The 26,175-nt window shown below is 43.1% G+C and overlaps 1 protein-coding gene across 3 annotated transcripts in view; it reads right to left on the bottom strand.

The window, feature by feature from the left end:
- The window catches only part of MAP4K5 (mitogen-activated protein kinase kinase kinase kinase 5), a 73,311-nt gene that overhangs the window by 45,622 nt on the left and 1,514 nt on the right, over window positions 1-26,175 (bottom strand). For all 3 annotated transcript variants that reach the window (XM_064461169.1, XM_064461167.1, XM_064461168.1), the window contains one exon: window positions 3,874-3,931. Coding sequence is in view for 2 of the 3 variants with exons in the window: in XM_064461167.1 (XP_064317237.1) it covers window positions 3,874-3,931 (58 nt within the window). In the remaining variant the exon portion in view is untranslated. The remainder of the gene's footprint in view (window positions 1-3,873; window positions 3,932-26,175) is intronic.

The raw sequence follows: 26,175 nt of genomic DNA, 5'->3' as shown, positions 1-26,175 counted from the left end.
TTAAAGGAAGGTAGATCCAGGCTAGATATAAGGACATTTTTTACAACACAGGTGGTGAGACACTGCCCCAGGTTGCCCAGAGAGGTGGTCGATGCCCCATCCCAGGAAACATCCCATGTCAAGCTGGACGGGGCTCTGAACAACCTGATCGAGTTGAAGATGTCCCTGCCCATGGCAGGGGGTTGGACGAGATGGCCTCTAAAGGTCCCTTCCCACCCAAACTGTTCTGTGATTCTGTGAACTACCCTGCCCACTGCTGTGTACTGCATTTCAGTCGATACAAGCAATCCCCAAACAAGAGGAAAACCCATGCTGTGCACCGCATCAAATAATTACGACTTGAGCAATAGGCAGTTCTGCTCTGAAGGGGTTACCACCTAATGAGATCAAAGAGCTGAGGATTGAAAGGACTGCTGAAGGAGTCAAAATAGCTTGTAGAGGTCACACTGGTGGGAGCTAAGGCCAGGCCCGAGGTTTTGCCCGCTGACCACCATGCTCCAGGTCATACAGCCATTAATTCTGGTGTGAGTAGGCAGGTTCAGAAATTCAGGATGTTTATTTAATAGGGGCAGAGCCACAGCCACCAACACCTGAACTGTGTTGCGTGCATGAAGCTGGATTTGCAGACCTTGCTGACTCTAGACGATGAGAGCCGCAGCAGAAGCAGCGGTAACACCAGCACTGCCTGGCTGCTCTTTGCTTGTTTACCTGTGCTGGTACACTTTAGTGGAAACTTAAAGAAAGAAGGAAAACAAAAGCTAAAGAATCAATCTAGGCCTTTCTTTTAATTTATTCAGTGGAATTTTTCAAAATTTTCCAACTGAAAAAAATGTTCGGATTTCAGGAACTTTTAACCATTAAAAAAAAAAAATCGCTTGGAAATGAACCACTAGTCTCATGGGAAATCTTACACCAAGCAGTCCAGAGGATAACATACTTTTCTTGGATGTGGAAACCCCCAAATTGATTTTTCTGTGATCATTTTACCAAAGAGACTAGCCATCACCCTGAACACCAAGCAAGAGAGTCACTCTCACGTGCTGTCTAAATCAATTCCTGTTTAATTTATACTAAAAAGCAAAAAGTATATGAAAAGTTTCAGCAGAAATCCTTCAAACCGCCTTGGAACGCCTTACAGCAGGGTCAGTACTGACCTGTTCAGTTGCTTGGGTCGAGAGGCATAGGGCAGTAGGGAAAGCAACATCCCATGAGGAGGGAGATGCAACTGCTGGTCTTCGTTATAAATAAGACAAAGGTAGACCTGAACTGCTCTTTGCCTATATTCCCTAACCACGTGATAGGCGGGGACTCCCGCTGCCTTCCTCTCCCACTTTATAACCAGCACTTCAGTCTCCCTGATAATCGAGCTCGAGAGGAAGAAACCAAGGGATGGGGTGAAGCCACTAAAGCACTCCGTTTTAGAAACACTCCCAGCCCTTTTCTCCTCCTGCACCCCATTTTCGTTTTGATAAAAACCTACTTCGGTGAGTTAGCCCAAATTCATGCATAGCTGCTTGACCATTTCAAAATGGCTGAAATAGCAAAACAAAACAAAACAAAAAATTTGAGAGATTCCATGGAAGATTGTTATCTTTTAACAGACATTAAGGAATTTTTGGAAGACCAAAAACCCAGCTGGAAAGACACTGTCCCTCCTCCCTTAAAATTTTGATCTGGGATTTCACAACCAAGAAATATGGGGTGAGGCACAGGCATTAAGCATTGATCCTCCCATCAAAGGTTTGAAAGTTATTATTCAAGGGTAACAGACATGTTGGAAGAATTTAGCTGGCCTAGAAGTCAGCCGGACAATACTAAACTTTTATGAAAAATGAACTTACTTATGCTATTTAAAAACAGTCTTCTCTGAAACTTTATTCATATGGCTAAAAGAAAAATTTAAAAATCATATAGTTTCTGAGACTGACTCTCTGATTATTATATATACCACAAGTCACAGTCCTCAATGGGGAGTTACAGGTGCTCAAACGGGTCAGACAATTTGGGTAAGCACCATAGATATGAAAAAGTACTGCTAGCCCAGATTTAACATAAAGCTGGAGGAACTACAAAATACAACAGCAGGATGGGCAGAGCCATCGGTCAGGGCTCAGTTCCTGAGGGATGCAGCTTTGGAGAGACCAGGAGAAGAGAGGGCAGCCTTTCCGCTTGTGAAAGACCTACAGATATCAGCAAACCCTTCGCGTTTAAGAGCCCATGATGCCTCTTGACCCAAGTGACTGAACAGACCCAAGCAATGACAAGCAAATGAGACAATGTATTTTCTTAAGAAGGATGGAGGAAGAGACTGCATCCACCTCACTTGCTCGCAATACACTGACACTGTGAGCTCCTCATCAAAATGAGTCTTTTCACCAGGCCAGTCACAAATGGATGCTGGTGTTCAGGGACCAGAGACATTTCACTACTGGTCACCAAAACCGAAGATCATAGGAGACAGGTTGGCAGGGACCTTCAGAGGTCTCTGGTCCAGCCTTCTGCTCCAAGCAGGGCTAACCTCAGAGTCGGGTCACATTGCTCAGGGCCTTGCCCATTCAACTTCAGAAAAATCTTCAAGGGCAGAGATCCCACCACATCCCTGGGCCCTGCCCCAGAGCACAAACTCTCCTAGTGAAGATTTTTCCCCACGTCCAGCTGGACTCTCCCTTGGTTCAGCCTGTGCCAGCTAACTCTCACCCCTTCACTGGGCACTTTTGACCAGAGTCAGGCTCCAGCTCCTCTGCCAGTCCATCATGGAAGACAGTGGTTAGACCCCTCTTCAGTACCTCTTACCTCCAGACTGAAAAACACTCAGTTCTCTCAGCCTCTCCTATATCAAGTGTCTTACCAGGTTTTCCTCCTTTTTTCCTGCCTAAACGACTCCCTGCATCATTCCCTGCAGCACTCCATTCAAGGAAGCTACCTCATCGTGTCTCCATAAATCCTACTACTTCCTAGCTCTGTGACTGTACACTAATTTCCAGTGTCCCTTAATTGCTTCATAAGCTACCTGTGTTACTCCACAAGCACTGGACGAGCATGCATTCACAGGAGGAGCCTCTGTCACCCCGTCCCAGAGAGCCAGGACCCTGAAAATGCACAGCACAGGAGTTCAGGCAAACCACAGCCACAGAGACACAGAAGAGGACTATGGTAAGGAGGGATTTGAACGGTATGCCAATGACCAAGTAATGAGAGATTACTTCTTTGAACAAATACCACATCCCCAGGCAGGACTGAGTTATGACTGAGGAGATACAAAGCTCCTCTCCTCACTTGCACTCAGGACACAATTTCTGATTTCAGCTCTCTATGCAGGAGACAGATTAGGCTTCCGCTCAGCAAATCTCTTAGGCAGCAAGTGAGCTTCTCCTGCATCTCCTGCTTTTAGGAGGAGTGGCAGAAAACGCATGGGGAAATGATAGTATGATTCACCCCCCTCCCTAAGAACAGGTTGAAAAAAAAAGATGACACATAAAAAGCGCAGGACTCTTGTTTTTCCAGTGCACCTTTGGTGGGCATCAGCATCACTGCCTGATCCCTTCCCCCTTTTCAACCACACAGCTCCCTGCTCGCAGAGCTCACAATTTACCATCTGCCCTTAATCTTCTCTTTGTACTAACAACACACGGTAACCGCAACATCTTTTTATGCAACAGATCTATAAGGCAGATAAGAACAGACAAGGAAACAGTGAGCAGGACACAGCCAAAAGTAATGGTACATCCTGTAGTGCTTCCTGTCACCTAACTGCTGAAACTACAAAAAAGCCCAAATAATTCTTTTGTCTGGAGCTTCACAGCCGTGTGAAAATAAACATGTGGTAAAAATGAAAACACAATTCAAAAATACAGAAATGGATGTAAAACTTACCCGGCTCTAACTTGATTATTTTTACAGCAGCCAGTTCTCCTGTATGAAGATTTCTAGCCTGAAACAAGAGAGTTAAGACATATTTAATTATACTGCAAAGGCATCTCACACCATCTCACAAACTGAAAAGATTTGCTATGATGTCATGTGTTACAAATATGGCACAACGCAGTTAGCTGAGAGCAACCTGGGTGAGGATTTTCTGGTTTGGGTATTAGCACAGCATCAACCTAGTTGAAGTTGTAAAGTATTACTGGCAGTTTCTTTCAAGACTTTAAAAAACCCCAGCTATCTGCCAGGAAGCGAGAGTTCGTGCCTCTCAAACACCATCTCTAAGGGTTGCTGAAACGGAGAAGTTTATGCTATCCATGCTCGCTGAGGTGGTACGAAAGTGCTGTGCTGCAGCAGAGACTGTCAGAGCATGCAGTGCTCAACCACCCGTCTCATGGTGCTAAATCTCAGCATGCTCTGAAACTGGAACCGATAGGTGGAGGGGCAGATGCAGCACGGATGAGTCGCAGCTCCCTGCGAACAACTTAACTCTGCAAACAAACTCCTTCCAGCAGATCCTGTCAGAGGCAAGCAGTCCCCACACCCTCGAGAAGACAACAGGGTAAGGAGCTCCGATTAAGCCTTTACAGAACTGCCCTCTCCGGGTACGGCGTAAACTTCACACCGAGAATTCAGTGCTGGAGGAAAACGTTACAGGAACATCAGATATAGAAAGTTTTAAGAGGGGATTTCATTAACACTGTTAACTCTAGTAAAACAAGCTCTAAATCACTTGGGCACCATCACCAGGGATAAGCTGTATTATTTTAGACACACAACCTCATCCCATTAGGCACTGTGGCATTCCCCTTTTGCTGATCATCCAGAAGTTACAGGAGCCTAAACCCAACTGTTTCATTCTTTCCCTAACAAACATGCAGAGTCTTCTGAACATATGAAATCTGGTTAAGAGGCAGATTATAGAAATTTGAGAGAAAACTGGGTTAGGTGAAAGCAATTTGGGTAGTTACTTAAGATGAGGATGCAAAGCAAATTTGCCCCCATGGTCTGAACCGAAGGAAGCCACTACAGACCAAACACTCTTCTCTTGCGTATGGACAAGAAGTAGTCTTAATTTAACAACAGGTAGAGCAAGAACTTGAAAGATGAACCCCTCAGTTTTGTCAACACTTAGTCAAGCTTCCAAATCGGGAAAGGCTTTCCAGCCAGGAGAAAAAAAGAAAACCAAAACCAAAACAAACGACAACAATAATTGGCCTTTCAAACCCTGTAGTGCTCAGCCAAGAGGTGGGTGTCAAAATGCATGTCAAGGACACAAATATGACCCAACTAATGTCAAGGAGAACCTGAACGACTGTACAACAGAATCAAACATCTGAAGCCAACAGACCAAATCACTGAACACAGAAACAGATCATTACCTGCTAACCACAAAGGAAACCTTTACCACTTAAAGCACCTTCATTCCAGAGGTGTTTTTAGACCACAGAAAAATCATTGGTATTCTTCAATGTCCAGAAGAAGCATGCACCCAAGCACGGACAAAGGATTAGGACCTCTCTGGCACTTACACCTAACAATACCGTTATGAAACACAGATGTTCCCACAAAAGACCAAGCACACTATCTTGGTGAAGCCAGGGAATATCCACAATCCACTACCCATCCACAAGCAGCTATGCTGCTCAGATAAAGGAGACTGCGTGGTTTCCAGAAGATCAGCTTCATTTCTGAAGTACAAAGAAGATCACATCCCTTACAGATATTCCCTTTCCATATAAGCAATAACTGCCACTGCTACTGTTATGCTGAAGCCTGAAGGAATGGATGCAGTCTGCAAAAGCTCTTTGGTATGCAGACTGCTTGGCAGGGACTCAAAGGTTCGGGACGGAGATGATCACTGCGATTACTGGCTCTCAGCTCTCACACACAATAGGCCACAGAGCTTCACCAAGTTGTGTCCTGCTCCTATCCACTATTACCATTAAGTTCTTGCATGTGGTCTATAGCCTGGACATGGACTATTTCATGTTTCAACTGTTGAACTTTGCTGGAGCAGAAAGCTCTCCACAGGGTTGGTACTGATGAACTAAACATGTGAAGTTATCTGAGCCTCTCTCCCTAAGATCAGTTTTCTGGTCCTACAGTTTATTCTTCCAACCAAACACATTCCTGAGTTGATGATACCAGGACCACTCACGCTACTTAACCCCTATTGTGCCAGCACCAAAGGCAAAAATGCCGAGTATTCCCTGATCCTCAATATCCTCGCTTGGATGCTTGCAGATACAACAGCTGTGCTAGATCTTCAGTCTAGACATCATCTTGCAAGCATGCAGCAAATTACCCAAACTGCTTCCCAAGAGCTGTCACCTGCCTGCAAAAGCAACTGATGGCTTTTGTTCCTTCTTCTTGGACTGCACCAGCTTTACATGGCTATGCACATCTCTCTCTGCTGTCACTCTTGTTCTTTAAACTTTTCCACACCTTTCCATCAGCTGAAAACTTGATCAATAATGAATTACTGTTATCTCGCGCAGCATTAAAAATGTAAGGTGAGGGCTAAAAAACTGGTTCTCCACGGTACACACCTAGATACAAAAACTATCAAATAAGGATTCCTAAATCATTTTGAGACAGGTCAAAGAAGTTCTCATTTCCTACGGATGACTACAGTTTGCATCATTCTACTTTTTTTTAAAAAGGATTGTGTAGAATCAAGGAAGTGTCACAGACAGGAATGCACCACATCAACATTGCTGGCTTTGTGAATCAAACCTGAAACTTTACTACAAATGATATTTGACAAAAATAGAAATTCTCCATAATTTCCCCAATGTGAAGAATTAGTTAATGATCTATCAATTTGTCGTATTGATATACTTCTTCACTGAGGGGATGGAATTGAAGTAAAGCTAAGAAATTATAGTTCTCCTAGTCATCTTATTTACATTTTTAAAGCCCAACAGCAAAATACTTGCCTCCTTCCCATCTCCTTAAATTTCCTCAGTATTTCAAGTTTTAATTCAGGATTAGCTGAAAGCAACCAGAGGCCAGGGGAGCTGTTCTCCCCTCCACACCCAGTAATCCAGGGGAAGTTTAGGCTGGATATTAGGAAAAACTTCTTCACCGAAAGGGTTGTCAAACATTGCAACAGGCTGCCCAGGGAAGTGGCTGAGTCTCCATCCCTGGAGGTATTTAAAAGAAGGGTAGACGTGGTGCTTGAGGATATGGTTTAGTGGTGGACTCGGCAGTGACAGGTTAGCGGTTGGACTCGGTGATCTTAAGGGTCTTTTCCAACCTTAATGATTCTATGATTCCATAATCCAGACCTGCCAATTAACAAGTAGAGCTGCTCCTCAGTACCTCATGAGCTATTACTGACATAGCAGATTATCATTTATATGCATTTATCACGTAAAGATGACATACATATCATGAACTCTGATAATCTCTTCTGAATTCTAATATTTCTAATATTTCAGTCTAATGAAAGATAAAACCTGTTAGACTTCTTATTGTCTTTAATTCTGCTGGTCTTGATTCCTTCAATACATAAGGAAGTCTCTTAAGAACTCGTCTCGACACTAAAGGCTAAAAGACAAAGCTCAGCATCTGCACAGCTCCCTCCATCACTGGAGCCCACATCCCCATCAGCAATGAGGTCTGGTTCCCACGTGACAGAAGTGGAGCCCGACTTCCCCGGCAGACCAGGGGACTTGCTGTAAGACTTTCCCCAAGAGGAAGACAGAGCTTTTGCTATGTTAGTATTGATCTTAACTTTAGTTCACAAGACTCAAAACTGAAAATTACGTCCCACATGACTCAGAATGAAAATTAAAACTATAGGATTTTGGCAGAAGGACTGCAAAGCTCCAACAGACACCCTGACCTATGCAAGAACGGGACCAGAACAAGGGTATATTTGAATGAGGTAAGCCACAGAGTCAAATTTAATTTGCTCAATGCCATATACAGAGTATATTTACCGAGAAAGAAGAGCTAGGTAGTAGTCTTTTGGTCACCTCTTCTTCAGCTGTCCTACAGCCTGATGAGTGACAGCATCCCACTCAGTGCAGCTCCTCCAGAATAGTTTAGCAGCTAAATACTAATGCTACAGAACATCCCAGAGTTTGTGATCAAAATAAAAACAAAACACAAGTACCCTTTTTTTTTTTTAATAACCCACTGCATAGTAGTAGCAACCTAGGAGATTACACATCATTAGTTTAATGTGATGGAACAATAATCAGCACACTTTTTTCCCCAGCGTATGTCGGCACCAGCCACCGCAACCCAGATTCCCTGAAGCATACCCACACCTGTATCAGCGCAGATTAAAGGTTCCTTTAAATCCGTGGTCCTGTCTCAAACAGCAGGTGCTTCAGAAAGTGGTTAAGAGCTGAGCAAGCAAATGGTGACGCTTTCCTGATGCACTCTCCCAGCAACGGCATCAGGATCTGCACAGTGCCTTCTGCAACAAGGACTAGCTGCAGACACAGCCTGCATTAGGCTGTCAGTCCAGGAGCAACGCACATTCTTCCAACCTAGGCACAATATCAGTTGTGTCCCCCAACGCCACACTTCAAAATGAGAGGTGCATTATTAGTAGGACTGGGGTTTTGGGGGAGTTGGGAGAGTTTTATGACATTACACACAAAAAAAATCATTGGGTTTTCCCACCGAGCCTGAACTTTCTTCTCAGAACTGCATCAAAAACCTGTCGTGGGACAGTAGAGCCCAACGTGACACCCGTGGCAATCCCTGGGTACAACGCTTCCCACCACACACCCAAACAATACATGCGAGAAAGCACATTTTGGGTAGGACACTTTCTGTAGCTAATGACCAGAAATAACACAGAAAACTGGTTTCAGAACCAGTTGTGCGCTCTGCAGTTTTGTTTCATTTATTTTTAAGAGTGCAAGCCAGACAATTCCACCCCAGGGCATCCGCAGCACCGAGCTGTGTGAGATGGACAAAAATTGGAGAATCATTTCACTTGGACATCTGAATGCAAGTTTACGTGCTCAGTCTCCTCATCCCACCACTTTCTCCTTCAACACTGAGGAGGAGAAGGGGAAGATTCACACAGCAATACCACTCTCACAGCCTCCAGATTAGTGTTTTCAATTTCCACAGTGAGATCCCCTCCTCACCCCAACATAGTCGTCTCATCTCCAGCCTTGGATCAACAGCCCAATTGACCAGAAGAGCCGTTTGTTTGACTGTGTCTTCATTTAATTTAATCATAATTGCAGCTCCTGTGGCAACCCTCCCATGCGTCCCCATCTTATTCACTCCTTGCCAAGCTTCACTCATCAGTGACCACGTTTTGCTGTCTCAAGCGCTGCCGCCTTCTCCTCAGTTACTGCATATACCATCAAAAGGTACCCTGACATCCTTGCCCAGCAACTGAAACAGAAGTTTCTCATCTTTCTGACCTCTTACACTTTATAACTCTTAACCTGCTCTATGCAGTTTTGAAATTCCCATTATGCTGCATCATTCTTTCCATATCTCACAGTATCATCAAGCAGACCCTTGAATTCACCTACCTACATCTCTGAATTCACATCTACCACTACCTTGAGCTCTCAGCCAACTAAGGTGACCCAAAGAAACGTCTCTCACCTGGGCTGCTCTAAATCCATGAAAACAGATTCCTTTCTTACATGCAGGAAGCACAGTAAGTATTTTAGTTGTGATTAAAAAAAAAAAGAGAATTCTAAACATTACGGGCATCAGGGGAATAAAAAAAGAACAGGATACAGAAACAAACCAATACTCTTGCATATATGTACCAGAAGGCAGGTGCACAGAGACCTTGAAACAGAAGGTGGGATCTTAAAGATGCCACCAGAACCTGCCCATCTGTGGAGTAAAACTTAAGTGAACAACTGCCACAGGTTGGCACAACCACCAGCCCTTTCAGCAACATTTCAGCTGCGAGCTTTTCTACATGAGGACTTCAGTTTCACTATTTGGTGTGGTATCCCTCTCCCATACAATACAAATGCTACCATGAATGCACCACATTCTTGTATGTAAGATTTCTGCAAAGGAAGGTCTTATTTCTCAAGATGAAACCCATGGTCCCCCACTGCTGTTCCCAGCACACAAGAAGCAGCCCTCAAGACCAACTCCAGGATCCTGAGGTCTCATGCTATGCTGCAGCCTCAACAGAGAGGCCAGCCATGAAGGACAGCAAGTCCTCAAGGGGCCTTGGTAACTCTAACACAACAATAACTTTTGGGGGTTTCATCATTTACTTGGGTTTTTTTTGCAAACACACAAACAAACATCCATAAAAATGAGCACCCAAGATGCAGTATTAAATCTGACCGGAACTGCCAGACTGAATTAGGCTTCTGATGTGCTAGTTCACCCTTTATCCCTCAAATACGCAGCAACTGATGTGTTAGAGAAGAATTAGGTCTTGGTGGATGGCAACCTGCTGGTCTGCACCAGAACTTGAATTATGTCCTAATGCAGAAGTTCAAATAAGCATTCCTAGTGTTTATCATAATAACTACACACCATAATTAGCTACACAATTTTCCTTACTCTTATGATTCACATAAGCCAGTCTGTCACTTTTAAAAACTCCTCTGCAAATAGAGCTGGAAAACTATCAGGCAGCTAAAGCAAAGACCAGCAAAGCTGGACGTACTCTTAAAATACTCCGAAACATCATCTTTTTACCAGCTGAGTTTAACACCCAGACCATAAAGCTGGGTGTTAACTAAAGGTCAATACATAACCAGAAAGCTTTTCAGAAAACGCAGCTTAAAAGCAGCAAGAGTTAATCCCCACTGAGTAAGCCCAGAAATGCTATCCTTCACGAGGATACTGCAACCTTTTGCAGTCCTGTACAACGTTAGAAAACCACTTTTGTAAAAGAAATCAAACTTTCTTTTGAAAAGGGAAGCCTGCTGTACAAGGACAGCCTGGGAGAACCAGGTTAGTTCAGCCTTGAGAAAAGGAGGCTTAAAGGGGATCTCATCACTGTGTACCAGTACTTAAGGGGTAGTTACAAAGATGATGGAGATTCCCTTTTCAAAAGGAGTCACATGGAGCGGACAAGGAGGAATGGACACAAGCTGCTCTTGGGGAGATTCCGACTGGACACGAGAGGGAAATTTTTCACAGTCAGAACAGTCACCACTGGAATAATCTCCCCAGGGAAGGGGTTGACTCGGCCACGTTGGACACTTTTGAGATTCAGCTGGGCAGGGTACTGGGCCATCTTGTCCAGGCTGTGCTCTTCCTAGAAAGGTTGGACTAGATGATCCCTGAGGTCCCTTCCAACCTGGGATTCTGAAAGCTCTGAGAAAAAAATACTTTAAAATTTGCAGGTAAAGGTTAACCCAAGCAGAGTGGCCAGTTCTGACGGCTCACCGCTGAACAGGATCTCCTGAAACACCCCCCTGAGCAGCACCCTGCAAAGAGAGTAAAAGGCTGCCATTTGCTCAGAGCAGATGCAGGCCTTGGTGTCAGGATCTTCACAAGCGAGAGAACTGCTTGTACAGGCCACAGAGCAGCTTCAGAGCTCCTCTCCCCGGGCTCCTGCCAAAAGTAGTAGCTCCCACTATTGCTTTCTAGTTTTAGACTGAGTCGAGAGCATGCTGGTTCCGGTCCCAGTACCAGGCAGCACCCCCCACAAGCATCCTCAAACAACTTGCAGAAATGGCATACAACCTCTGTATTTTTTTCCTGCATTCCCCTGTATCTTACCTTTGGATAGATACATGTACCAATCCCACATAGGTGTAACTACTGCAGAGGTTTGTGAGGTTTTTTCTTTTCTTTTATATAAAACAAAATAAGTGAAATCTACCCAAAATTCCCCACAGCCCCATCCTGAGAAAACCTAAAGGGAGTATTGGACTGAATAAAGGCTCCCCTGCTCAGCACCAAGCACATCTCCATAACAGATGCTGAGCACATTTTTCGCCTTCATGCAGGAAGGTTTATGGATGGGTTAAAAATGTAGAAGGAACAAAAGAGGATAGTTTAAAAAAAAAAAAGTGGGATGACTCTCAAATATTAACACAAATCTTACTGAATGGGATGAGATTTGTGCCAGACAGGAACAACTGCCCCTCCCATCCCGAGTCCTCACAACACTCCGCTCATCCCCCGAGCTGTGCCAGGAAAGCTCACGGGTGAAGCAGGTGTTCAGCTAGTCTTTGCTTCTGGAAAAAAAAAAAACCTAACAGCAATTTCTAATTTTCAGGGCTCTTGGTCTTTTAGGAGGCAGAAACACCCAGAGGCAATTGTTCACTCCGCAACCTTCCAGCTGGATTTCTGAGAGGGAGAGCAGTACCAGGCTCCTTTATAGCAAAGGGCACAGAGGACTTCAGAAACCATTTCCCTAACAGACACTTTATAGATTCAATACACCAAAAGAGAACTGTCTCTTACAGCCATCACTGTTATTACCTTTCGGGATACACCAAAAATAAAGATTCACACGCTAATTTTACTTTCTATATGTATTTCTGAATTCCTTGTGTCAGCTAGTTTGCACCGCAGTGGCACTACTAAGAGAGCCATCGCCCTGGATTTCAGACCTCAGTATTGTACACAGACAAATATTGATCCTGTGGGTACTCTCCAGATGGACGCTGCCATTTCTCGTCCTTCAGACAAGGAGCAGGCAGCAGTACAAAGCAGGAGGCACACTTCACAGCTGTCACTCCCTATTTCCACATATACAGCACCTGCAGTTTGCCTTATTGAAGGAGCAGAACCTAGAATACACGAAAGTACCAGGGTTTAGTTAAATACCACATTAAAACCTGAACCCAGTGCAGTCAGATCTGTGACTGGCACTGCTAAGCACAGCTATACTGCAAATAAGGCTTAATTGTATTTACTTTTGCTGGCAGTTGGTGAAATTTAGATAGTGTATCTGCTGCAGAAAAAACTGGGAGGAGGGGAACCCACCTTTCGCTCACAGACTTCAGACACTTTCTTACTCAAGGCCAATTAACTCAAGCAATAAGGGATTAAAAGCTCATTAACGATGTTAGGCCAACTCCTTTTACTCCCACACAGAAAACCAGACTAAGGATTTGTATAAGCAAAGTGGCTTTACAGTTCTGCTACAGATCTCCGTGGCCACTAAAACATTTAATTCTCATTCCCAGCAGTAACTACTGAAGAACAAAGACTTAGGGCAACAAGAATAACAAAGCAAAGACAGTGCACATCTTCACAACATTTATTGAGGGGGGCGGGAAGTCAGCTATATGCTTCTAAGTAGAGTCTGGTTATTCTCCTATGAAATCTTCTTGGCAGGTCATCATTTGCAAAATATTTGGCACAATCCTTCCAAAATTGAAAAGTTAAAGCTAGAAACAGACCTTGACCACAAAAGTACTGTTTAGCAACTAATGCGGCACAGAAGACACAAACAAATACCACGTGAAGAAAAAAAAAGAGCCCAATTTTGACTCAGTTGGAGCAGACTGCTGGCAAGGACCAAAACAAAAAAGTACCATTTCAAGTTACAACTATGTGCATTAGATTGTTTTGAAAGGCTACTAGAAATAGCTCACTTTCCTGAGGAATCATGCACAGTTTTTAATGTAAGATCGCACAAATCAAAGAATGCCCACGAAGCTGCTAGCACACTTAAAGCTGAGCAGATGTCTGAGAGCTTTACTGGCGACGGTATAAAGTGGGGGAAAGAAAAGAAAAAAGAAAAATAAAGATACCTTCAAACACATTATTACACTAAAAAAACAGGATGGGTTTTAAAAGGGTTTATTCACCAGAAGATAGGAACAATAAATGTAAGACAATTTTATTTTACTCCTACGTTGAATGCATAGATCACGACACAGGAAAAAAAAACCCACAGTATTATGGAGTACAAAAATCAAGAAGCGTTAAAAGATCACACATTGTATCAGCTGCAGGGGAATTTATTTATTCCCTAGAGATGAAAGAACTAAGAAATATGTCAACCAAAATAGCTGGAGCAAAGCATCTATGTCTCTTCTTTCCACTGGAAAGAAAAATCAGTGAGTTGATCAGAGACAGCACTCACTTTGCTGACACCCCCACCAAGTCAAGACAGCACCACTAAAACCACGTAATACATAAGGGACTCACATAGAAGACACCAACACTTTTTTATTTCAGGGAAGCTATGAAGAACTTATGCTTTATTTTATGTAACAAGGATAGAACTGCTAAGCAATATGTCATAGTCACGCAGGAAATCCATGGCTGGGGTCCAAAGCACCGGACTGTGCTTTCCCATTGCAAGCAATCTCGCTTTCTAGGCAGGGAGGAAAAAGAAGTTTCTGAACAAAAAGGCAATGGCTTGCCTTTTTTTATTTTTTTCCTTCTAACTAAGCCACTTCTGTTGCATTAGAGAATTTTAAGACCATCGTTTCACTTTTTTGACACCAAAGAAGAAGAAATTTTTTACGGCTTTGCTTTGCAGCCGTGAGCTAACACACAATAAGATGTGTCTCTTCAGAAAGGCAGAACTGAGGAACTGCTGTCGGCATCCTAAAGAGGAGAAACTGCAATTCAGAGATTGCAGCTCTTATACTGTCACTATCAGCATGCAACTTCCTAAAACACCAGAAACACTTTTGGACATAATTCCAGATTAGTCTGAACAAAACACCCAAGTGTTTGCATTTGTTGGGGGTTTTGTTTGTTTTATTGAAGCTGTTTTGCCTAGAATTGCAGTACTTCACGCTGTAACGCAGCAGTGTGCGCAAGCTCACTTTTAACTACCAAGTGTTTGGGCAAACCCGTCGAGCTTTTCATGTCATACACAGGCTCTTCTGCAGTACCAAGCCTTCCAAACACAGGGTACAAGTCTGTATCGACTCCTTTTCATTACTGTAAATTAATTGAGAGAATCTACACAGGCGCAGGTGAAAAATGTAGATTTAAGTAGAAAAATCTAACTTCAACAAAGCTGGTCAGTAATTGCCTCCTTAAATTTCAATTCCTCAGAAACGAACTAAGTTACAAAACTAAAAGGAACAAGCCATAAAGCTGTCTTCATTAAGAAAACAGGTCTGGGTGTTTTGTTCTTTGTTGTTGTTATTGTCAACTAAAACAGCAACAAGAATAGAAAGAATGAATAAAAAAACAGCTGTGTAAATCAAAGAAGTTAAAAGAAAATTAGTTTAAAATAGGAGCAGTGAGATTCTTCTTCTGTTCTAAGATTAAGCTTTGGCTTGCACCTGGACTATTATCAATTTTCACCTTCTTGGGGTGGAAGATGAGTAAGACACAATGATTTCCTCTCCATTTCATTTGTGTATATGTATATGCATTCTACAGCAATGCCTGGTTCTTTCTGACTATGGAGACAGTACCACTGTTCAGCTGTTTCCACTAGAATAAAACCCAACATTTATTTACAATCTTAATTTTGTATCTGATGATGAGGAAGTAGTGATCAGTAATATTTCTAATTCAGTAAGTAATTCAAAATTGCAGCCTGGACTTCTGCTGAAATAAATAGAAATATAATTTTCCTCATTAAAAACTTACTAAAATGTAAAAGTATCTCGCACATTTAAAAGTTCTGCTTAACCTTTCTCATGTATGTTTTGCACTTACGCTGATTAAGTACGTAGAGGAAATATGCTGCCATTTCATTACACATTATATCTTTCACGATCTTACAGCTATCTTATCTTCTTCACACCTTGTTTTTACCCAGAATGGAGGAGAGGAAACACAGTTCTTTTTTCTTTTTTTCTTTTTCAATTGTTTTCTCAGTTTTGACTCATCCACTCATTTAAATTATATAACTTGAAAAGAAGAAACCATTATTTTCTACAAGTTAATCTACAGGTGTCGAACACTGGTTTCACTTCTGTAGCCCGGTTTCAAGCACTTGGCCAGTGACTTCCTCACTTTACCAGTTCAACTTTCTTTAAAACATGGACCAAAACCACACTGCTTGAATACTATGCATGCTACGGAAATTAGACTATTACAGTAAATTAGGCCTGATGATTCAACTGGAATTTTGAAGAAATAATTTTTTTTCAATTTTATTATACTAGAGAACCTCTTCCATCTTGCCTTGTTCCTCTTTCCCTGCCTCTCCTCCTCCTTTCACATTCCACCCCTACAGGAGCTAACTTTGCTGCTCAGGTCAGCACAATCTGTACTCAAGACATCCCAGCATAGGATTTAGACAAACCTCAACACCCACAGAATGATAAAAAGGAAAAATTTATGTTCATGTACCCTGAACAGGTGGTTGGCCGTGAGTTGAAGCAATGGCAGATCATAAAGCGTTCTCAAGATCTCCCTACCCATCCTCATAACTCCCTTTGTCCCAGGTTTAATATTGTGAAACAAATTTAAAAACAGACTCTCTAGACAGGAACTGTTTGGCGAAGTTTTAAAGGCACTATGTTAATGAAAACATTAGTCATGCCTCTTCACAACTACACAAGCAGCAGAGGGTTAGAACTCAAACAGTGCTTTAAATTTAAATGCAGACATGCCTGACACAAAACAGCATTATCAGAAACTGCTTATCCTGTCCAACTACTGACCCAGACTCCTCCTAAATACCTGGTGAAGGTATTTTGACTACGCAGATACACTCCGTCCAGCCTCAGAAACCCTCACGCCTTGTGAGCTGCTAATGCTACAAAAGCGATGCCCGTGTAGCTGAGCCTAGTTCAGTTGCCTCCCCTCCATGTGTCATAGAATCATCCTCACCCCTGCAATGGAAATCATCCTCTTAAGGCAGGGGGTGTTTAAAACAACAACGCTGCTTTCACCAGAACAGTTTTAAATGAAAAGGCATCTCAGCTGTTTAAGAGAATCCATCATTAAATTTAAATTAACAACCTCCCTCTGACGGACAACACAACTGTGAGTACCTGCAAGGGATACATCAAATATTCTCCCTTACCCCACCGTAAACAAAGTGCATCAAAAGAAAAATTTCAGCTGCTGCTGTCTTCAAACCCTTCATAAATACAACACACATACCTGCAGCTGTTAATCACTGGAGAGCAATGAACACTCATCAAGCATTGCTTCCTGTCAAATTTTAACTCTTAAGTTCTATCAATAAAAAGTACATCTATAAAAGATGGTACAGCCACACCTTTATTCTTTCTACCCACCACATTTACATTTCCATGCCTGTGCAAGAGACTTTACCACTTATCTTCCCTTAAGATTAATGACTACATTTCCCAAACGCCTTTGGGAGTCTAAAGATTATAATTCAACTATTATCTTGCATGTCTGTACATTAAACAGTGAGTTAAGGCAATTGCACCACAATTCTACACTGCTTCAATAGCACACAGCTGAGACCAGAACAAGAATACAGCTTTTTGGGGTGGGCCATCACATTACACATAAGGAGAAATGATGCCTTTACTCACAGACTCATTAAGGTTGGAAAAGACCTCTAGGATCATCAAGTCCAACCCCCAACCCAACACCCCCAGGCCTCCTAAACCATGGCCCTGAGTGCCACGTCTACACAGTTTTTAACACCTCCAAGGGATGGATGGTGACTCCCCCACCTCTCTGGGCAGCCTGTGCAGCGTTGCCTGGGGTTGGTGTGACGCAAGGGCAGGACCCAGCACTTGGCCTTGTTAAACCTCACACAACTGGCCTCAGCCCATTGATCCAGCCTGTCCAGGTCCCTCTGCAGGGCCTTCCTACCCTTGAGCAGATCAACAATCCCACCCAATTTGGTGTCATCTGCAAACTTTCTGAGGGTGCCCTCGATCCCCTCACCCAGGTCATTGATAAAGATATTAAACAAGACTGGCCCCAACACTGAGCCCTGGGGGACCCCGCTTGTGACTGGCCACCAGCCTGGTTTAGCTCCGTCACCACAACTCTCTGGGCTTGGCCATCCAGCCAGTTTTTACCCAGCGAAGAGTTCACCCTTCCAAGCCATGAGCCGCCTCCTTCCGTAGGACGATGCTATAGGAGACAGTGTCAAAGGCTTTGCTGAAGCACAGGCAGACACATCCACAGCCTTTCCCTCACCCACCCAACTATGACAAGGTGGGTCTCCTGGTCATAGTATGAGATCAAGTTGGTCACACAGGACCTGCCTTTCATGAACCCATGAGATAACCCATAATATTGCACAGGAAAGAGCTACACAAAGAAAGTTCAAGAACGATTTCTTACCAACAAGCCAGCAGAGTCTCCCTGCAATGACCTCTTCACTCTCTGAAGACAAACAGCACCTGCCTTTCTGGAGTGTCTCAAAATTCACGTTTCAACAGGCAAAAATCCAGCTGTTTGCATTCACCTGAAAATACGTTTTATTCAGCTTTCTGGAAACATCCAGCCAAATCTGCCTCATCTCTATGAAAATGTGAACCTTCTATATGTTATATTCATGTGAAAGACACAAAAACAGACTTGGGAGAAGAGTAATTCCGACATGCCAAAATATCAAACGTGGCATTGAAGATACCGTTTTGACAGATCAGTTCAGTAAATGCAGTGGTTCTGGCCACCAGGACCACAGGTCAGCTCAAACTTCTCAGGGGTATCCCTGACGCATCTTCATGATCTTTTTACTATCTTCAGGAGCAGAGAAGTCAGCAGAAACACATACAGCAACACACAGGATAACAGACTAGGGAAAAGTACTGGAAGAAGCTAAGGCTTTTAAACAAAAGCCTTGGCGCTTCTTATTCGCCCTCTGTTGCAAAAAATTTCAGATTTTTTACTGCCTGCTTTTGATATACTGACTGGTGTCTGCTCAAACCACATCTTAGCATCCCGCAGCCTCAAAAGTGAGCTGCTTCACGAGATTTGTGGTGCTAAATGTGCCATTCACTTCCTCTGAATGTGTACCTTGCATTGAAACAGAGCTCTGGGGTGGAAGGCAGAAAAGGCACAGCTCATGTAAAGCACCTCTCGAGTTCAAGACTGGTCTCCAAAAATGGGTGCAACATGCAGGGAACAAAAGAACATGCTCTGGTTAACCCCTTCCTGTGCAAGTCTGCAGGATGCCTCAGCCTCCCTCGCTGATTGTACCACGAATAAATTTGGCTAGCTCTTGACACAGTGGAGAGGAGCATACCATCCTGTGTCCAACGGCTCTGTTAGTGGTCACTGACTCAGAAATAAGGAGTTAGCCCTTTCCCTAATGCTTCCCCCCCGCAATGCTTCCATGTAGGCAAGGCTCCTCTTGAATCCCTTTCCCTGGGATGTGACGGGGCAGGATGGAAACAGCACCCACAAAACAGCTTTGCCCCTGACCTCCAGTCCCAACTGAAAGAGCAGCCAGGAAGCAATTCCTTTGCTCACCCTCCTGTGCGCTCTTTGCACCAAGTGTGAGAGCTCCAGAGACAGTGAAGCTGCGGCTTCTCGGCACAGCATTTTCCATCTGCCACAGGGGAAGGTAAACTTTGGCTCTTTGAGCAGCTGAGAAGCTCCTTGCAGACACTGTCCACCATGCTGAATAAAATGAATTACTCTAATGCTTGGGTGAAGGAATTTAGAAAGCTGAAGAGCAGAATGGAAACCTCTCTGTGCCAAACACTGAAATTTTCCCCCAGACAATCCAGAAAGGAAGAGCAGTTTATCCAGCCTCTGTATGTGAGGAGATCCCAACAGCTCAGACCTTCACGTGATGGAGACATTTCCCACGGGCCGGCCACAGGGGAACACATGAGCAGGCAGGTCTGGGTCTCAAAATTATCCAGCAAATGAAGATACTGATTTTGCAGAGCTGGTTAGGTTGGGAACAGAGTTAAAAGGCATTTCATTCTCAGTAGCACTTCTCTGGTATTTTGATAAACAGAAGGGACTCCAATTTTTTAGCCAACCCACTCTTGAACAGATTCCCTAAATGAGACACGGGAAAGGGCACGGGAGATGGAAAATAAATAATGCTATACGATGCAGCCTGTGTAAACATGCTCTCCAGTCTAGCAAACCACAGCTTGGAGAAAAACATGGTGGTGCACAATACAGAAACCCCTTCACTATAGTTAGACACATTGAGTTAACCTGTCAGAAAGATTATGCTACTTGGTGAGGCTAGACAGGAAGTTCAGATAAATGATCTTCTGCAATCCCTCTTCCACAGGTACGTTCTCCAAGGAGATCCTGGGAAGGCCTGGTGGAATAAATTGTCTTTTGCTATTTTTAACTACTGTCAGCATCAGGTCTGCCTTATTTACTTACTCCCATTAAAAACAAGGTAGCCTCTGGCTTTACAGATCACAAATGCAAAATCTTGAACAAAATACCCTGCCCTTGCCATTGATTTTTAAATAGGAATCCCAGAACACACTCAGGACCACCAAAACTGCCATAAACCACAAACCAAAGGCTGCTGCGCCCAGCAAACCTTGCTCAGTGCTCCTATTGCTAAGAATCCTTCAGAAATTGGGAAAAAAACCTATTCAACATCTTGAAGAAATATAAAATCTGAAATCCTAACAAAATGGCAAAGTGTGAGAAAGTCTTGGCATTCTAGAACGTAAGGCACTGAGGTCGCCTTGAGGTGATGAACAACTTTTATGAATATGGAGACCTACCCATTTTGCATTGTTCCCAAATGGCATCACCTTGGGCTGATGCTGCCTTTTCATTCACAGCCGTAACCAAGAAGCCAGGTGCCAAACATGAGTAAAGGCAGCAAGCATATTTGTTTTCCCAGCTGCAGAGCGGATGGACAGTTGCTAGTGTCAGCGAAATATGCTGGCAAACTCTGTTATGGCCTTACTAACAGGAAGAGCTATTCTCTCTGACATGGATGATCTGCGTACTTCTACCACGCACCTCCGCTGATGGAACTGGGAATCACTCAGACACCTCATGCTATAAATCTTGGGTGCATTCAAAGTTATCCAAATGCGTTGGCAATGCAAACAACCGTTGCATCTTCTGGAGACAAAGTAGACACTGGTATGCAAATGTCCTGATTTTTGATCTGTTCTTCCTTCTCAGAGATTTCCTCTGCTGTTGGAGGGGGTGGGTAGTGTGTGCGTTTCAAATGGTGTATGAACTGCACCATTCACTTCCTCTGAATGTGTACCTTGCATTGAAACAGAGCTCTGGGGTGGAAGGCAGAAAAGGCACAGCTCATGTAAAGCACCTCTCGAGTTCAAGACTGGTCTCCAAAAATGGGTGCAACATGCAGGGAACAAAAGAACATGCTCTGGTTAACCCCTTCCTGTGCAAGTCCGCAGGATGCCTCAGCCTCCCTCGCTGATTGTACCATGAATAAATGAGGAATAACAAAATCATCTACGCAGCAGACCATCTCCTGAAGGATAAGTACTAGACCGCAACTGAAGACTACATCAGAGACAGGACTGGTACCAACAGAACATTAAACTCAATAGAACAGACTCTCAGTGCCTCCTTGGCTTAAGAGACGCTGGGTACAGCCTTGTACTAGCTGATGGCAGCACACTGAAAAGTTGCTACCGCTCTCTCTTTGGCTCCTCTGAGGACCCAATCCAGGAGGACAACACTCTTCAAAAGAGCTGCAAAAGAAATCAGACCTTATTTTTAAGATTTTAGGGACTACCTGCTTTTGAATGTATGAGACATGAAAAAACAGATTAGGGAGAGACACTCTATTCCCATCACATAACCTACCAATGACAGAAAAATTGAGCAACAGGAGATAATAATTAAATATTACAAAAAAAAGCCAAACAGCTTTCTATGTTACATAACACCAAATACTTAATAAAACAACAACACCAAAACAACAAACCTACAAGATTACAAATGGAAAAGCAAGGGCTTCCCCCCAGCTCCTGAATATCCTATCAGAAGGTGTCAATAAGCCACTGAGCACTTTAGTTCTCCACAATATATATATATATCCTACTGACTGCATCCTAAAAGCAAAGCATGCCGTTTCCCAGAAGAGAGATGCCACAGCAACAAGAAGAAACTCAACAGCTCTGGTTTGATGCCATTCTAAACACCCTTCATATGGAAAAACAAGAGTACGCAGAGTTCAGGCATGGCTACAGCAAACACTGCTAACCAGAAGGGTTTGATCTGGAGAGGAAGAGTGGAATCCCCCGATGTGACAGACGTGTTATGGTATTTTATATGTGCAAGCAATGTATATTCACCAGGGACAGAAGTGCTAAATCAGGGGTGGCCAGGCCAATTGGTCTGCAGCTGCCAAAACATATTTGTATGAAGTTGGGAGTATGTGATTAAAAACTGTCATAGCCCTAACTGTACTCTGGTATTAAAACACAGCCTTAATACTCCATTCTTAACCTGTTGACTTTAAGTAGCAGCACGCTTTAACTGGTAAATTCTCATGATCTGTGAAATTAGACTGACATTAAGAATTATTTTCAAAATATCAAATACAGGTTCTCAACAGCCTTTGACTTCACCAGGAATTATACCCCAGAGCTCCACAAATAAAGCACTGACCACACAGGCGGGGCTGAAACCTGACTCAGACTGGACAAACTCCCACTTTTATAGCAACCTTTAAAAAAAGATATTTTTTTTTTTTTTAGAGCCGCATTTGAGCAAAAGTGTCTGCTATGATCTAATTTCACTGCTCCCTGTTTTCCTGCAGCAGTGATCAGTGGCAAACCGGTACAGGTTTCTTCTAAGTTAATGCCTTTACCTGGTGCAGGAGATTAAAAAAAAAAAATCCCAAGAGAATAAGAAAGACTGAGCAGGTGACTCAAGAAGAAATGAAATTTCCATTATATTTAATAAAAATGCAACTCTTGTTTACAGAGACTGTATTAATGCTATTAATTTGGTACATTTCTCTCCCCCTGTGCTTACTTTCAAAGAAAGCTGCTGCAGCACTGTTCACAATCCTGCTTGGAAAAACCCAAACAAGACAGCTTTAGAATTGCTGCACAAGATCATATTTGATCATTGCCTCTCAGTGAGGAAGACATCCAGCTATTCATCCCGCAAAAGCAGTCTGCAGAGGGTGCTGGGCTGGGCAAATACATGATCTTTCAGCTCAGCTGCCAAACAAGAGCATTCAAAAAGACAGTCTACATAAACCATCCTTTTGTTCCCCTTCTCCAAAATCAAAGATTAGTTAAAACTCTGTTTGGGGCACTTGCATTAAAAAAACACAGAAGTACAAGCCCTGTGTAGCTGCGGGAGAAGGAGACAGAGGAGGTAATAGCGAGTGGAACTCTTTTGTTCCCCAGCAGAGCCAACAGGCACTCACACATGTATAAGACTTTAAATTCCCATTTATGTGAAAGGGTTGGGGACCCCACATCTCTCACCACAACACAGGGTATTCTCTCCCCTAAATCTCTCCACCAAACCTATTCTGAGTCATTAATAAATAGTCAAATAAAAGCTCCATGCAGGAAATCCCAGTAAGATACAGCTAGAGTAAATTATTGCCCTAATACAGCACTTGTTTTCTAAGTCCCATCAGGACACCAACATCTCAAGCATGTAACACTGAATGACTTGCTGTTCCGATGCAACCGAATCCCACGAGCTAACCCGAACAGGCCGGTCTCACACTATTCCAAGTACTTCCAGAAAATACCATGGACTGCAGAAACACATGCTTAGAGAGCCAACGATGTGAACTTGTTATCAAAACCAGCCTTATATGAATTAGACTTCAAGGCCCTACTGAAAAGCTGCAGGTTCACTGACAAAGTCATGCTGGCACCCTTGACAGTTCATCAAGAGCCGGGATCTAACCACACTGTGGGAATTTACCTGGGATAGGGCCTGACGGAACAATTCCTAGTGCTGGAGATTAAATTCCTTTTACAGTTCCTAGCGGCTTTTTTAATTTTCTGCCCTGAGACAGCGGTCAGCTGGATGTTTCTGCATTAACCAGACACACAAAGTCTATTTCAGCACAACGGTGCAGATACATGAACAAACTTACATCCCTTTTACACATTGCTTTGAGACTTTCATGTATATGACCAAGGAGGGCCAACAGAAATCTTGCTGGGAAAGGCAAATTAAAACCTCACTCTTGCAGATCTTGCCTTCGGAGTGTTAAGGGACACAATGCTGAGGATGCTAACCACCTGACAGAGAGAGGGGACGACAAAAATACTGGCAAAATATTAAGTTCCAGTGGGTACCCAATCTTTGTTATTACAGCCCCTTTCAGAAGTCAGCAGTTTAAGATAGCTTGATACAATGCTTTGAGAGGTAAATTATTCCAGCGAATTAGAATTGGCTTAAGAGTAATAACTTCTATTAAAAATAAAAAATTAAAAAAAGCTTTCCCAACACAGATGAGGCAACTAACACATTAGGATTATAACGGAAAGCATGCTTTCAAGACTGGCAGACCCAAACTTGGATCTACTTATGGTGTGAACTGGTAATAAAATAGTTTATTTACAGATGGTTTCTCCCCTACCCTGAAATGCATTTTTTTTGGAAAAAAAATATTAAAACATCATCAACAATCCAGTTTTTACAAGCAACCTCACAATCAACCATTGTGTGCCATGTGACAGACGAGAGGAAAATACCCCACAAACACTAAGAAAACACATTTCAGGTTTAAGCTTCCATAGTAGTAATGAAAAGCGAAGTGGGTAGGAGATTTTTTAGAAAGGTCTTAAATATTCTTCTGTAACCTAATAGTGAACACAAATATTTGCTTAACCTCAGCCTTCAACATCCAAAAAAGAACTAATTACTCTAAAAGCTACCAAACGCCCTGAGAAGAATTTGAGGCATGAACCACCACCACCAAAAAGCATCTGAGGAAGAGGCAGATCTCCCACAATCAGAAAGGCTGTCTCGTTTAGACATCCTAAAAACAACTGTGCTGGAGACGGTGGTGACTCATTAGTAGCGACAGAGCAGAGAAACCACTTAGAGAGGTGAGAGGAAAATTCCATTTTAATTTAAGAGCGCTCTCTAGCAAACCTTGCCCAAGCTCTGAACACAACAATTGGATATTCACTAAGAAACGCATTTTATAAACACCACTGACAGCCCTCAGCAAGGACAAGATGTGCCATCTGTGCGAAGAAGAGACTTAGAGCAGACTTAGAAAAATAAAAGTAAAATGTTTACAAGTCCTTTCAAGAGAAGAGGTTTACCTTAGTTACTTTTAAAATTAACGTAATATCAATGACTTTAAAAAATAAGTTTGCTTTGCATATGTGTCATAACAGCCGGTGCCACCCGACGCGGTATTCCCTCGATACAGTTCCTCCCTGTTGCAGGGCTTTGTAAAAACAGAGAGCAAACCAATGACCTAGAAACAAATGTAGGCTCTCAAACTACTTTAAACTCGTTAACTTTATACTTGTTTTAGACTCATAACAACCTCTGAAAGAGACTGCCAGAGACTTTGATTTAGATTTGCCAGGTTGCACTGTGAGAAGGTTTGGGTTTATTCCTATCTGGAACTGTTTCAGGAACAGAAGGCACATTTTTCATTACCCAAAGAACTGGGGGGGGCGGGGGGAGGGTTCTGTTTTTTAATTTTTTTAAAGGAGATATGTTTACATGGCACAGAGCAGAGCCATGCATTCAAACCAGCTCCGGAACCGGAAGCTGTGTGACATGTCAGCACAGCTCTCCACTAATTACCAGGATAATGAGAAGCAGAATATTTCTTTTTCCACAAAGAGATGACACAAAAGGACTTCTCTGCAACGCAACTAGTTATTTCTTATCATGCTCTGCCCTGTACTATGCGGGCATACCCAAATAAATGAGCTCAACATAATGCTGAGTTTCAGATTTATGAAACCTGAAATGTTCTTTTAAAGGATTTAGGATTTTTACAAGGGCATGTAATGATAGGAAAGGAGGAATGGCTTCAAACTGAAAAAGAGCAGATGTAGATTAGATATAATGAAGCAATTCTTCACTCTGAGGCACTAGAACAGGTTGCCCAGGGAAGCTGTGGATGCCCCATCCCTAGAAGTGTTCAAGGCCACGCTGGATGGGGCTCCGAGCAACCTGGTCTAGTGGAAGGTGTCCCTGCCCGTGGCAGGGGGCTTGGAACTACATGATCTTTAAGGTTGCTTCCAACCCAAACCGTTCTGTGATGATTCTATGATTCCCTAGCAAAGAAGCTGACCGATCTGTGGGCAGCACTCTAAGATTACAAAAAGAAAAAAAAAAAAAGAAAAAAGGAAGGTAACTATGCACCATGAAAACTTTTAAAAATAACTCCCCAAGGCCATAAGCAACCGTTTCAAAGGGGTGGTGGGAACAAGATCCATCTATAAAACTTCAATTTGAACATTAGCAAAGAGCCCTCCCCCAGCATGAGCAATTACCTCTGCCTTTCATGTGGCAGAGTAACACACC

This window comes from Phalacrocorax carbo, chromosome 9, assembly GCF_963921805.1.
Source record: "Phalacrocorax carbo chromosome 9, bPhaCar2.1, whole genome shotgun sequence".
Classification (NCBI taxonomy): Eukaryota; Metazoa; Chordata; class Aves; order Suliformes; family Phalacrocoracidae; genus Phalacrocorax; species Phalacrocorax carbo.
This window is presented reverse-complemented; position numbering and strand designations above follow the sequence as displayed.